Source organism: Netta rufina (genome assembly GCF_964035555.1).
Source record: "Netta rufina genome assembly, chromosome: 1".
Lineage (NCBI taxonomy): Eukaryota > Metazoa > Chordata > Aves > Anseriformes > Anatidae > Netta > Netta rufina.
The window spans coordinates 171,105,372-171,119,872 of NC_140123.1; the positions used below are offsets into that span (position 1 = coordinate 171,105,372).

The following is a 14,501-nucleotide window of genomic DNA, read 5'->3' on the forward strand; positions in this document are numbered from 1 at the left end:
CTGGAAGTAACTGCTGATTAGTATTCTACCCCATAAATCCACGGCACTCAGCAGGGACTCCTGATACATAAATCTTTCCGTAATAATTCAGAACAGCGTAACAATGCCGGTAACCTACTAAGAAGCAATCATATCACGCTTGCTGTAAATGTGAAAGAGCCACTCTTGCTCCCACGCAATTCAGTGGTAAGTCCTGGAAATCTCCAGTACATACAAACCGGTGTCAGGACCAGGAACTCCTCCTGTTAAGGTAACAGTTACCTAACACTGCCTGGTGGCGAAGGAGCAAGAGCCTTCCACATCAATCACGTATTCGTTTCCAACTCAACAGCCAAATATTAATCTCTTCACAGCTTTCTAAGACATCTAAAGATCTCAGCAACAACTCCTCTCTTTGTCTTGCCAACTTTTTAAGAAAGATGCAAGCAGACAGCCCGATCTGCAAAAGGTCAGGCCTGCATGGTCAGAGACACCCTCACGGTGAGGTGGACACATCCATCATTTACATTAACATCATGGGAAGGGAGCTCACACGGCGCACCAGATAAGCTTTCCCTTGATTAAATCAGACTGAGATGAATTTCCATCCATATAAGTTTATCAAATCATTGCTGACAATTAAGATGGATGTGAAAATTACTAGAAATAAGGCTAACATCACATGGTAACGCTAGTCTGCGTGGCTAGGTCTCTCTGCCATATGATGAGAGACCTCTTGGTCAGGCCATGCACTGTAACCACCTAACTCCACACAGCCAGGGAGTCCGTGGCCACTTATTTGTTCCCAGTTGCTAGTCAAAACTATTCCCAAAATCAAACCTCACTGCCTGTTACTGGTTTCTGACACAAGAGACATCTCTCCATGTGCAATTTCTGCACTCTTCACTGGATTTGCCCCTGGACTTCAGAGCTTCCCCAAGGAAATGAATGGCTATCCCTATTCCAAGCTCTCCTGGCTTCCCAAACCTGGATTCCCCAACACCTTCTCCTTCCTTCAGCACCCCACACCTACCCAATCCCGCCACAGACCCTCTGCACCCATTTTCACTGGATTTTGCCATTTTTGTCCACCCTCCATCTGTCCCAAATTCCTCTCCACTACATAAGCACGCACTCTTCGCAGAGAAGACTCCTGACCCCTTGGGGCTTTGCGGGAACTTTTCTTTCCAGCCCCTCCACATGGCAGAAATGTACCATACACGCAGCAATAGATCCTACTCTTGTGGGCTGTAAGCACTGTCAGTACCACTCAGCCCTTTTCCACCAAGCCAGCCAGTCCGCGGTGTCATCTGACATATTACACATCACCTCCAGGTCATACACTTTCAATTCATGCTTCATACCTAAAAAAATTATTAACCTGTGTAGGCAGGAACGTGTTGGGAACACGAATGAATTAACTAGCTCCACAAACACAAGCACACACAAAGGTACAGTTGTTTGGCAATGATCTAATTTCTGAAGGGTAGGAGGATGGCAAAATATGGCCTGTTCAATGCCCTTGCAGCCAGGTCACCAGAAACAATTGCAGAAGAGCTATTTGGAGAGAAATTAAAAACCAAAAAACCACAACCAACACACACAAAACACAACAAAACCCAGGCCCGTTAGCTTTCCCATGAAAAACACACCATGAAGTCTGACAACAAAGGGCTAAAAGAAGGAACATCACAGCCCTAGGACTCCCAAACCCTAACAGACATCCACTGCATGACCAAAACGGGGCACAGGACCACATAATAAGCCACCAGAGAAGAGAAAATCATCCAGCCAAGCACCTGGATGAAGAATCAAGTCCCTGATCCTCAGCTGTGATAAACAAAAGGACGGGGCTGAAGTCTCGGATATTTTTTTTCTGAAATACTACAACAGAAAAATCATAAGGAGATGATCTGTTCTGATGCACGTATACAAGCCAGAGTTTCAAACTTACAAAGCACATCGCTGCAGGTTATCGGTACTTAAAAGCAGCTGTTGAAACATCTCCCATGGAAAACCAATAAATATTTTATTGAAAACAAAAAAGGAAAAGGGCCTAGAGCGGCTTCCTGTGCAGCGGGAGTCCAAACCTGGGGACAAAAATGGCAACATGAACTACTACCTTATTGTTGCTTGTTTTAGAACCAGAAATACTCCTAGTCTCACCCTGTATTTTTTTCCTAAATATACATTTTCACCTGCAAAACCAGAAATAGCAGCCAAAGCTGCCACCGGAGCTCACTGGGATATATCAAAGCACATCCAAAACCTGCAGTCCACAAAAACTTCTCACTGCAAACATACGCTGACACAGACACTAAGAAAACCTGAAGAAAAATTCATTAAGCTTGCATTTTTAAGGGCTCATTAGGCTCCCTCTCCCAGCGCTGTGAAAGCATATATCCCCAGTGATGTCATCCCAGTAACTCACACTGAACAATGTGGAAACCCCAGCCCAGCGGGATTTCCTAGCTTTAGGGCTTTGGCATTTGTGGTTGTGCCTCTTATTGCCTCTCCTGGTCTTCACAGGAGCATATAAGAATATCGATACCCAGATATCATTACCTGGAATACTGGAAGGCTACTACAGGGGTCTGTGAGAATCAGAAGTCAGGAAATCCCTTCAGTAACAGCAGTGCTATGAACCTACACCAGAATAAGCCTCAGACCACATTAATAACAGCATCCCAAGCCGATCTCGAGCACAGGAGCAGCCAGCACAACGCAATTCCAAAAGCCATCTTGGACACGAGTGCTGGCACAAGGGGAAAAGGAACCGTATATAGCTCCGTGCACTGCTCCGGGTTTGTTTCGGAGACCTCCGCCTCACGTATTTTCCATACGCCTAGGATTAGGCGAGACCTGACAACGCGTTAGCTGCGAGCGGCAGCTCTGACATTACCAACCCGGATTTCCACTGACAACCAAAGGATCCAACGCTGCGACACCCAGCAAGGCTCCCCCGAGCCGAAAAGCCTCCCTTTTGAGCCCAAAACCCATCCATCTCCCTGCCACCACCGCAGCCGCCAGCCGGCCGGCACCTGCCCCTCACAGCCCGTCAGCCCCGCACGGCAGACAAAGGAGGGGGCTCCGCCATGAGGCGGGGACCAGCCCAGCGGCTCCGCAGCGGGCCGAGGAGCGGCCGGGGGGCTGCGGGAGGGCAGAGGCGGCCGCTGCGGGACGCGGAGCGGGGCCGGGCGGTCCCTGAGGCCGCTCCGCCCGCTGCCCGCTGCCCGCTGCCCGCCGCCCTCAGCCAGCGGCGCCCCGCGGGCGGCCATTTGCCGCCTCCCCGCTCCGCGCCTACCCGGGGCGCCCATCGCCGAGCCGAGCCGAGCCGGGCAGGGCAGGGCAGGGCAGGGCATGGCCAAGCGGCTTTACGGGGATTACGGGGATTAATGCCTCGGTACCTGGCTCCAAGGTGCAGAGCAGGCGCGGCGCCGTGCGGGAGATGCAGCTGCGCTTCTTGAGGACGTTGCTGAGGATGGTGCCCACGCCGCCGCCCGAGCTCTGCCGCTTGAGGCATCGCCCGCCCCGCCGCAGCGAGCCCGGCAGCCGGTCCTGCCGCATGGCCGCCCCCCGCCCCGCTCACCGCTCCCTCGGCCCCTCAGCGGGGGGCTGCGGCCATGGCCAGGGCACCGAGCCCCCGGCAGGGCTGGGCGGCGGCGGCCGTGTGCTGAGGGGAGAGAGGGAGGGCGAGGAGAGGAGAAAATGAGGGGAAAAAAAAAAAAAAAAAAAAGGGAGTTGCTCCCGCCCACAACCCTAGCATCACTGCGTGAAAACCGGCAGCCTCTCCTCCTCCTCCTCCTCCTCCTCCTCCTCCAGCAGCACCTGGGCTGCAGGAACAAAGGGCGGCGGGGGGCCCTGCGGCCCGGGGGGCGAGCAGCCGGAGAGGTGCTCGACCTAACAGCACCCCAAAAGGGCTCCAAAAGAAACCATCGAGGAAAATGTTTGGCACACTGACGGCCCTGAGGGGCTAAACCACTCGGGGCTGCTGCAGAAGGCGAGCAGGATTCATCACCTCACGCTGGCCAGCGAGCTGTCACGAGTCCGAGCCCACCCTGCACCACAGCCCCTCGCTCCTTTATCACATTTATAAACCTGACAGGTGTTCATGACACGGGCAGGAGAAAGCTGGCAACAGATAAGCAGCAAAGCCAATTATATAAAACACACACACACACAAGTTATATCTATATTTAGAATCTACTGTTAATTTTTCATAGAAGTGTGATTTTGATCATGCCTCTAAATATCTAAATATTCGGTTCCGCAGGAAAGCCACCGCGCTGGAGCTGCTAGCTTGCACTCCGGGTGGATAATGAAGCCTGTGTGTCGGCGGTTCTTTTTTTAACAAAGGTGACACTTCCCTGCTGATGTAGATGATGTAAATCACTTTGTTGCAGTGCCAGCTGGAGATGATGGTTTAGTGGTTAAAGCATCAAATCTGAAATAAATTAATCTCCCTTGGTGGACAGATTGTACCAACGGGACTGGGACAGAAATATTTAACTACAGAAATAACCATGTCATCTAATATTTTTCTCCTCTTCCTTGGGCACCGTACACAAACAGCCCCACATCAGTCTTTGGTCATTTCAAGACTGGGTAACTCAACACTACACACCGCTGGCCAAAGCCTCAGCAGCCATGGCCAAATTTTCGGGACTTGCCCAAAGAGGCACTCTTGTTATCCAGACGGTGACTTGGTCATCCCACCAAACCAACACAGCCGTATCCTTCCTTCAATTGTTAAACAAATCAGCTCTAAGAAAGACATCCATATTTAGCTGACGAGGATAACCAGCTGCTTTGGTACAACCAAAGTATTCACTGTCCTCATTACTGCTGCTTCTCCTGCTTGTCATCCTGTCAGTCTTTGAAAACCAGAAACAAACAGGACAATCGCTCCGTGACTCAGGACGTGGATACTTGGAAGGACCAGCACGCCATTAAGGACAATTGTCCACGTGCCAGCCAATTAATGCAACGTTTCTTGTAAGAAAAATGCAAAAATGCACTTTAGTGCACAAAATGAACAAGCCAAGACATACTAATGGGTTTGATGACTCACTGGATCATTAGCACAAATGGATTTTGGAGACACGGATAAGTCTCCCATTATATATACATATGCATATCTTAAGAGCAAGAACCTAGCTTCTAGAAAAATGGATCGCATCAGTTTTTAACCACCCATCAGCCAAAATCTCTAACTTGCCAGTGGCAAGGCAGGCGTTGGCCCACTCCCTGGACTTGCATGCATCTAAGCACGACACTGCATGTCAGCAGCTTGTATAAATTTGCCGTATTTACCACTAATTTGTGAACAGTCTTCAACAACAAGGAAATTTCAAAGCGCAGGCGCTGCAGCTCACAGACGAATCACCAGTTTCAAGCTGAGGAAAAAGCAACGATTTGAACCCAAAGATGTCACTAGCCATCATGCATCTAGTTTGATCCACCGAGCCAGAGAAGGCTGGCCACATTCACAAGTCCTTATCTATAATTACTGGCAAGACAGATGGCAAATTATTAGAAAATACATTAAAAAAAAAAAAAAAAAAAAAAGAGAGAGAGAGAGAGAGAAGAGTTTTGGGCAACCCAGATACTTAACCTCCAGATATTTTATAATTATCAGCCTGAGACTTTGCTTTTCTCCCCTGCAGTTCATTTCTTCCCTCCCACACAACACAGTCACTTTCTGAAAAACTTTTCCTCTTCATTTGGTATCTCTCTGCAGCCTTATCACCACCTGCTAACTGTGCCTTTTTAGGGCCTGAGCATACTTTATAAGAAATCCTCGATGACAAGTATAACTTGCATAGCTGTCACAATCTGCCTCCTGGTGATTGGTCCTGTGATCTCCACCAGGTTTCGACACAGAAAAAACAACTCCATTTACCCTACACCTCCCCATTCACCAGCCCACTTCTCTTCTATCTGCACTGCAACAACGAGGTTGAAGATGTGCAGCAGGAAAGGAAGGCTAAGCATCAGCAGATGGGGTGGTGACAGGAACAACAGCAGAAATGGGGCTGCAGAGCAACCTTGTGATTAAAGAAAAGGACACAGCTTTGTGCAACCACTCATCTCCCAGCCTGTAGCTCTGCTTGGGGTTATCGCGCCCCAGGTGCAGGACCCGGCACTTGGCCTTGTTGAACTTCATGCAGTTGACCTCAGCCCATCGGTGCAGCCTATCCAGATCCTCTTGCAGAGCCTTCCTACCCTCAAGCAGATTGACACATGCACCTAACTTGGTGTCATCTGCAAACTTACTGAGGGTGCACTCAATGCCCTCGTCCAGATCATCGATGCAGATATTAAAGAGGACCGGCCCCAGCACCGAGCCCTGGGGGACGCCACTAGTGACCGGCCTCCAACTGGATTTGACTCCATTCACCACGACTCTTTGGGCCCGGCTACCCAGCTAGTTTTTAACCCACTTATTAGACATCACAGAAAAAAGAGCCAGTATTTGCTTACCACGATATTCACTGCAAATGTAAACTACATCATGGGCAGGAAATAACATCTGTGATTCCAAGAAATGGAAAAGAAGGACTTAAATGATGAGTCTCAGGAAGCATGCAGCAGAACTGAGAAACTAATCCAATTCTAGTCCAGTCCTACCTCTTCCTTTAGACTGCACACACCATTCTTACTCATTTTTCCCTTCAACAACAGCCAACACAGTAAATAAGTTTTTGGCAGTTAAGTATGCCTGAGAAGTATGCCAAACTTTTCCATCATCAGTGAAAAGACCTGAAACATCACCTATCTGTAACGAAGGCACTTGCAAACCAGTTGTGAAAGCACTTCCTAGGAACTTCTAGCACACCAGGATGACCAGTTTCCCATTTAGGGAGGCACCACATTCACAGGCAGTGAATCAGTGCAGGTAAGGTCAGCTGCAAACCCCTCAATTCATATCTTGTTCCCCAAGTGGCACAAGCGATGCTTATGCAATAAGATCATGTGGGTGAGAAGCTCTCAAAAGCATCACAGATTGCTTAAAAAAAAAAAAAAAGAGTACCAAAAGTACTGACACGCCTGTAACCCCCTTGAACCTGCCTTTACCCATCTCCATTTATAAAGATGTAGCTATTTTCATGAACAGGGGATGTGCAGGAAAACATCTGAACAGTCCCAGGACTCCCTAAGGCCAGCAACAACAGAACTGCATGCTCATGTCTCCCAGACCCATGCACAACCCAGTGAAGCACCAAGACCCTACTTCCCTGAGCCCTTCAGGAAACCACACAGCAGTAAGGTTTTCTTGAGCTTGTCCCTGCAACACAATCACACTGAAAGCTATGAATATGTTAACACTCAAATGCTACACGCCACAAATTATTAACTCTCCTCGCTATGTAACCATCTCCCACAATCACATTTAAAAGCGCGTATTCTGCAGCATCTGCAGCTTCTAGGCCAAACTGTTTGAGGGTGGAAGAATTAAATTTGCTGACAAGGCAGCAGCACTGAGCACAAAAGTGACAGCAACCAGTGCCAACGGGCCAGGTACAAAGAGCAGCCTATTTCGTTCCAGGACATGATGGCTCCCAGAGCATAACAGGAGAGAATTAAAAGATTTCCTGAGAAGCAGGAACCAACTCACGCTCTGTAAACAGCACATGCCACAAATCAAGGACACCTCAAATATTTTCAGAAGAAAAAAATAATGCTACAAGCTAGATGTGATTTGGAAGCCTTTACCTTAACACAATGCACTGTAAGGACAAGGCAAAGATTTTTTAGCTCAGAACCATCCACGTAGGAAACAAAAAGGGTTTTAAATATACTATTACTTGATAACAGGACAGGAGTAAGTTAATTCCCCTTATTATGCCACTAACAGAGGGCAACAAGCTTGCACAACTAAATAACCCTGATATTCTATTGAAGCTGTTTCTGTTCACTACAGTGCCCATAAATTCTAATTCTGGGCTGCAGCATTCTTGTAGCAGGTGCTGTACAAGCACAGCAAAAGAGACTGCCTGCTATAAAAGGAAGAAATAAGACAGAAGAAAACATATTAGCATATGGAGGAGCACATGGAAACAGCGAGATTGTATTGGTAAGCACAATGGAAGCTCTCTTAATATAGGAGCTGCTCTTGCATTTCTGTAGGCTTCATGGCAAAAAGGAGTACCAAGGGACACACCTGAAGGAGGACAGAGGCATAGCATGAGGTCAGTAAAAGGGCTGAGGGATTAGGTTTTAATGAACTTCAACACGGAGAAACACCCACAAGTGAATACCAGCACAGGGAGAAATTACAAAGGTACTTGTTTTAAAATGCTAAGGGTGGGATGGAGCTACAAGGCAGGAGATAACCCTGAACACCAAACAGGAAATGACAAATATGTGGTAACGGAGAAGAGTAGGTTGTGAGGAGCTTTGTATGCTAACGCAAGGGAAGCAAGATACTGGCAAGGTCTCTGAAGACCATAAGGGAAGCGTAGGCACCTCGCACACATTTAAACACCTATGTACGAATACTCAAATGTGGATGGGTTAATCTCAAACTGAAGTTTGCTGTTACAGTTAATTCTTTGTACAGCATCTATGTTGTCTCCTAAAACGACACAATTACAGCCAGCAGGAAAAGAGCTTGGTGAAGTGTTGTGTGTCCCAAATGCTTCTAACCAGATCTTAATCAGAAAAAAAGCGACAGGTAAATCAGTGGAAGGTTTTTCTCATGTTGTGAAATTATAGGGTGCTAGTATTGAACAACAGCATCCAGGTTTCCTTTTATTTTTATTTATTTTTCTAATTAGGTTCTACTGTATAAATTAATTCTAAAGTCCTCCTTGCCATTTCAGGAGCAAAGGGATCAGTGTTGCCCTGATGAAGGAAATACAGAAATACGGTGAGGGGGGTGGAAGACGTGGAGTGAACGTCAATTTATTTCACTCATTTACGCACTGATTAGAGCAGTAAAGGGGATCGCGTGCAGTTACATTAGGCAGATATTTGCATCTGGTGAGCAAGGTAAGAGACATGTCATGAAGGCATTGCTATAGCGACCATGTATTTAACCAAACAGTAAACTGCATAAATTCTAGTGTTAACAGGTGGAACAGAAGTCACAGCAATGCTTCTGTGATCAATAAAATATATACAGAGGAGTGTGTTTTAAATAAAACACACATTAATTGAAGTGAGATCTCAAATAGCAAATACCTTTTTTTTTGTCAGAGGAATTACCTGTCTCCACTGAAATACAGAATTAAATATACTATTTTTGTAAAGGACACGGTAAGAAAAATCACTGAAGAGGCCTACATAAAAATATTATGTGTAAGAATTAAGAAATGTCCCCTTGCCTTGCTTAATGATGGAAAGTAAATGCACGTCTTGGCCAACATTCACACACCAGAACCCTGCTTAGATGCTACATGGTCACTTTAAAAATCAAATCACTATATCAGCTGTAAAGACTAATGCAACATATGAAAAAAAGAGTAACAAGAACTACACTTCTGACAGCTATTGCTTGTAGTCATGTTTAAGATAATATTTGTGGAAGAAGAAAGGTCACTTGATTGCAGGCTCCCAGCTCTCATACAGAGCTGCTCTTCCCTTATTAGAATTTAATTTGCTTAGCATCTAGCATAGAAATTGAATGTTACAGTGCGGATTGCCAGCTTGTTTGGTTTGAACTGCTATTTTAGAAACAGCAAGGCTTTAATGCCCCTAACATAACTAATGAAAACTAAAATACTGTGTTCCTCAAGGCAAGATTTATCCACAGACAGAACACTTATAAGTGGTTTTGACTGAAAAGTAACCATCAGTTTGAAAAATCAGCTAACCAAAAAATGCCTTCGCTTCAGGCCGGGAAGCACTATGGGGTGAGACCATGTTTATAAACAAGTTTTTATATATCTTTTACTACTTAGTTGCAGTAATGCTTAGGACTTCCATCAAAGACCAGGTTCAAGAGGTACAAGGCATTTTATAGACACGTAGCAAGAAGACATCATCCCTGCACTGCCCAAGGATAGGAGTCCTGCTTCCAGCACAGATCCTCCCTTTCCCAGTTCACACGGCTTCCACGGACAGAGCTTCATTGCAGAGGAATGGAAACAAAACCCTTTCTGGTGTTGTGGAGGAAAATGGTGTTCGCTCTAACAGAAGTTAATGGAGCTTTTAGGACCACAAATCTTGATCAGTCGCTATGGAAGCCCTCCACCAGCACTCAAGATCTTTGATCCCATATACATCAGCCTCTGTTTGCAGATGCCACTAGCTCTCTAGGAATTACTGCAAATGTTATTTAAGTCTTCAGATTAGGATTCCCATTAAAAAAAAAAAAAAAAAAAAAAAAAAGACCAGCTATGCACACTGATTACATCCCCATTCCAACTTCCTTTAGCCTCACTGAAAAACTGTTTTTCCTTCAGGATCTAAGGCCCAATAACATCTGTTGACAAAGACAACTGGATGAGATGCAACCCAAGAACCACAAACTGTTCATACTTTGGATTTGGACAATACATACTGTATGGATGACAGGAAGAACATAATGATTGGTACAAGTTGCTGTAATTTTTAGGGAGGTACATCACTTTATAAAAAGATTTCACCGCTACTAAAACAGAACAAGAGGTTTCCAAATTTTACTAAGAAAGACATAAATAATATGCTTGTGTCACTTTTCTCTTACAAAAGTGTTTTAGTAAGATGATATAACATGGACTTCACTTCCTTGGCAAATCTCAAGTGTTTCTGAGGAGCATCCACTGCTCAGCAAGTCAAACTCAGGTTATTTTTAACTTCAAGTAGCAAAACACTGTAAAATCTGAGGAGATTTCCAGAGCTGCTTCAGCACAGAATTATATGCAGGAGTATCGATCCAAACAGACTAAATTCACAGCTCGCTTTTCTAGTATCTTGTGCTTAAATGTCAAACTTATTTCGGAAGGCTGCAGAAATGTATCTGCTAGCTGATGCTCCGTAAATCGGTCTATTCCTAGGACTAATTATCCCAAGCAGCTGCCATCCTCCATTTGATCTTCAGTATCCAGGAAATCTCTTCGTCAAAGCTTCACTCAACCGAAGAATGTTCTATATGTCATAGTCAGAGATAAAATGCATCTGTATTACTTAAAGGCCATGTACTCTGTAGGGCATTTTCACCAAAGCTCCATTTCTCCATTTACCCTCCTGCAAGCTTACAAAGATTTAAAACAAAAAAGAAAAAAAAATAATATGGTATTTAATTAGGAAAACGAACAGTAAAGTTAATTGTACTGAAGTATAATATCTAGAAAAAAAAAAAAGAAGGTAGTGCTAAGCTAGACAAATGTGAAAGACTATGCATACAATCTAATTGCACACTTTATTCTCTTTGGCTATTTCCACATCCAAAAGCTTGTCAGAGAAAGATTAAAGATTGTAACAATTGTATTATGGTTACAGAGCTCATACAGCCAACCATCCTATGAGCTTATACACAAACAAACCCTTACATCTTGAATGTTCAACATTTCCAGTAAGCGCCATGGGTTTTTAGTACCTGCAGATGTCAGAGCAGGATTTATCATTGGTTCAGAAGCATTTAAATGCTTTGGGAAACACGAAGGCTGGAAATCTCCATCATGTGTACTCATCACACATCATTACTCCTCCACGTATGGCCTTTGGTGGCACTGGCTGTACAGCCACTTTCCTCTCATATCCTCATTTAAAGCAATGAAATCCTAGATTACATCCTGGATATCCTGGACACTGAAGTCCCCCAGTAAAGCCCAGGACTACTTTTAATTCTGGTTTTGCTCACGTCGCAGAGCTGCAGCCCGAGCCCTTTGCTTGGCCAGGCTGCACACTCCGCTCCTCCCTTCCCTGCCTGACGCTCCCTGCCCTGGGCAGACTCACTGGGCTGGAACAGGACGAGCTCAGTTTCACACTGCTCCTCAACCTGTGCAGAAAATCAGCATGTCAACTCCCTTCACCAGAATAATCCCAGCATGACTTCAGTCAAAGCCTGGCTTTTCCAGTTCTTCAGGGAAATACGAGGCTAACTGAACTTCACTGCGGATCAGTTTCCATCCTGATTACTACACATGTGAAGAGGCAACTGTTGTCTGAGAGGTTGTTTCTGAGGTCACGACTGACTGACAAGGGACTGCAGATAGGGAACAGGCTGTTCTGATTTTTCTGCTGTTATTATCATCAAACAACAGCATCCTTCCTTCAGGAGACTAAAGCATCTCCTCAGTTCAAACTGATTCAATACCACCTCTCAAAGTTACTGCAGGACTAGAGAAGTAAGATGTCACTTATTTAAGAACCACTTTGCTCAGGGAAATTCGTAAATAACAACCACTAGAGCATTACTTGAAAAGGAATCCAAAAAAGAAACCCACATGCAATAATCTATCAGATTAATCCACATTTCTAATACTCAGCAAGCATTTTATGTAACAAGTACTATCCAATACATCAACTTTTCATGGCACAGCTGTTGTGAAAAACATAGTTCAGTGCATTCAAAATTCTACCTGCATCACAAAACTAATCCCATGAGGTCTGCTATCGCTTTGTAGCAGAAACAGGACCACCGTTACACAGAAGAATATGGAAAAGGCGGCAGTCAGTCAACCCAAGTTGTACACATATACAAAACAAGCACAATCTTGGGTGTAGCACCAACTCAACTATTTCTGTGTTGTCACAGCTGCTGGCACACTGACAAAGAATATTCAAAACACGCTATAACAAGCACTGTACAGATTACAGGATCGCTACCAAGTTCCTGTCACACAGTTACATACTAGGAAGCCTGCATTTTCAATTGCATACTAGGCCTAGGTTCAGCAGCAAGTTTATTGATCGCAGAAAGGTTTGCTGAATTCACCATTCAGATCCTTGATAAGTAATGAAGTATTTATTTTGGTAATTTATTTTATACCGTAGCCATATTCAGCTGTTAATACCCCATGAGGTGTCTGCACAATACACAAATGTAGAGCTGTTTCCCTGAGGACACTGCAGTTCGATAAGCAGCGGCTGAGGCTTTCACCACCTGAGGTGGCGACCATTACAAGATGGCAGCGCCCCTTCCACCTCAGCGTCAGAGACCGACGACTGACCACGCCTGTTTGATATTGCTTACAATTTCAGCCCCACTCCACGCTCACCCCACGTCTGCCATTTCCAAGGCAAGTATTCAAAGTGTGGGGAGAAGGCAGCATGCAGGTGTATGGTTCTCAGGTTCGCAGGACCCACAGTCTGTGGAGAAGTGGGACAGCACAGCTGGTTGACCAGGGGCTCCTAGGGCTCACCACACTCCTTTGGGTGAAGGCTTGGTGTCTCCCAAACCATGCCTGACACAATATACCACCAATCAGCTGGTCCACAGCTCCTTTATTACATGTGGTAATGTATTTGAGGCTCATCAGGCAGAACAGAAGAGGAAGCTGAAGGCTATCTCCTCTCAGAGGCCTGAGTTCCCCTGCCCATTTTGCTCGGCACCCACCATGCTCTGAACCCCTGCTGTCTCCCTTCCCCAAGAAAATCCCACTCCTTGAGAGACAGCAGCTCTCACCGAGCTGGAAAATGATCAGCAGCAGTGAGCCAGGAGGCAGTATGTTCCCCAAGGAGGTAGCAATCTTAGTCAGCAGCCTCCAGTGTCCCTAGGAAGCTACCTACCATCAGCATCAATCTTCAACCCTGAATGCAGCCGATTTCCCAATAAAAGTAGCAATGGAATGACACCTACAACAAAAGTGGCAGTCAGGTATATGTGCATATATAGTAGGGAATATCTGACACAGCAAAATAAGGATCCACATAATCCCCAAAGAGACAGAAAGAAAACATATGCCTTAATTGTGAGTGTTAGCTCTGCAGCTCCCTAAATCAGCTTGGCAACCCCAGTGTTGAGCTGCCAGGGAGTGAACTGCAGAGATGGATGGCTGCATATTCCCAGGAAAACTTTAATGGAAAACTCCATCATAAAACACCAGCTTGTGGAAAGCAAAGTCCTTCACAACGAAGTACTATATATGTGACCAAAAAAAAAAAAAAATTAAATGCCAAAAGCATTATTCAATTTTGACTCTTTTTAGGATTAAACATTTAATGTCTTAAAAATGGCTCATTATATAACATGAAATGAGAAAGGGCGAGGAGTGTCAAAATCTGAACAAAGCATTTTAGCTCAAAATGTAAGCTTTCAGAATTCTGCTTCATAAGCAATTGAATGTTGTGAGTAGGTGTTTTTATTTCATGCTGGAACAAGATATTTTTGTTGCTGTACTCTAAAATCAGAATTTCCCTCCAAGTGAGGATTCCAGGTTCTGCACTTCTCTAAGCACTAGTTTTTGCCGTCTTTTCAATTTGATATTCTGCAAGTGCACAGTCAACAGAAACCTTTCAGATGGGCTATGACCAAATTAGACAGCAAATCCAGCCTCTCAATTTCAGAGGAGAAAAAAGAAAAGATTACTTCCTTTTTTACTTTAGAAAAGGAGAGAATTCCTACTTCATTTCAGGAGTCAAACTGAAATTAG

The 14,501-nt window shown here is 45.1% G+C and overlaps 1 protein-coding gene across 2 annotated transcripts in view; it reads right to left on the bottom strand.

Annotated features, from left to right (window-relative positions):
- Positions 1–14,501, bottom strand: part of TBC1D30 (TBC1 domain family member 30) — a gene marked incomplete at its 5' end in the record, with an annotated part of 48,899 nt that overhangs the window by 25,170 nt on the left and 9,228 nt on the right. Inside the window, one exon of one of the 2 annotated variants that reach the window (XM_084306173.1) lies at positions 3,387–3,546. The exons of the other annotated variant lie outside the window; for it this stretch is intronic. Coding sequence (XP_084162299.1) covers positions 3,387–3,546 — 160 coding nt within the window. Of the gene's footprint in view, positions 1–3,386; positions 3,547–14,501 lie in introns of those variants that run through there. 2 annotated transcript variants of the gene reach the window in all.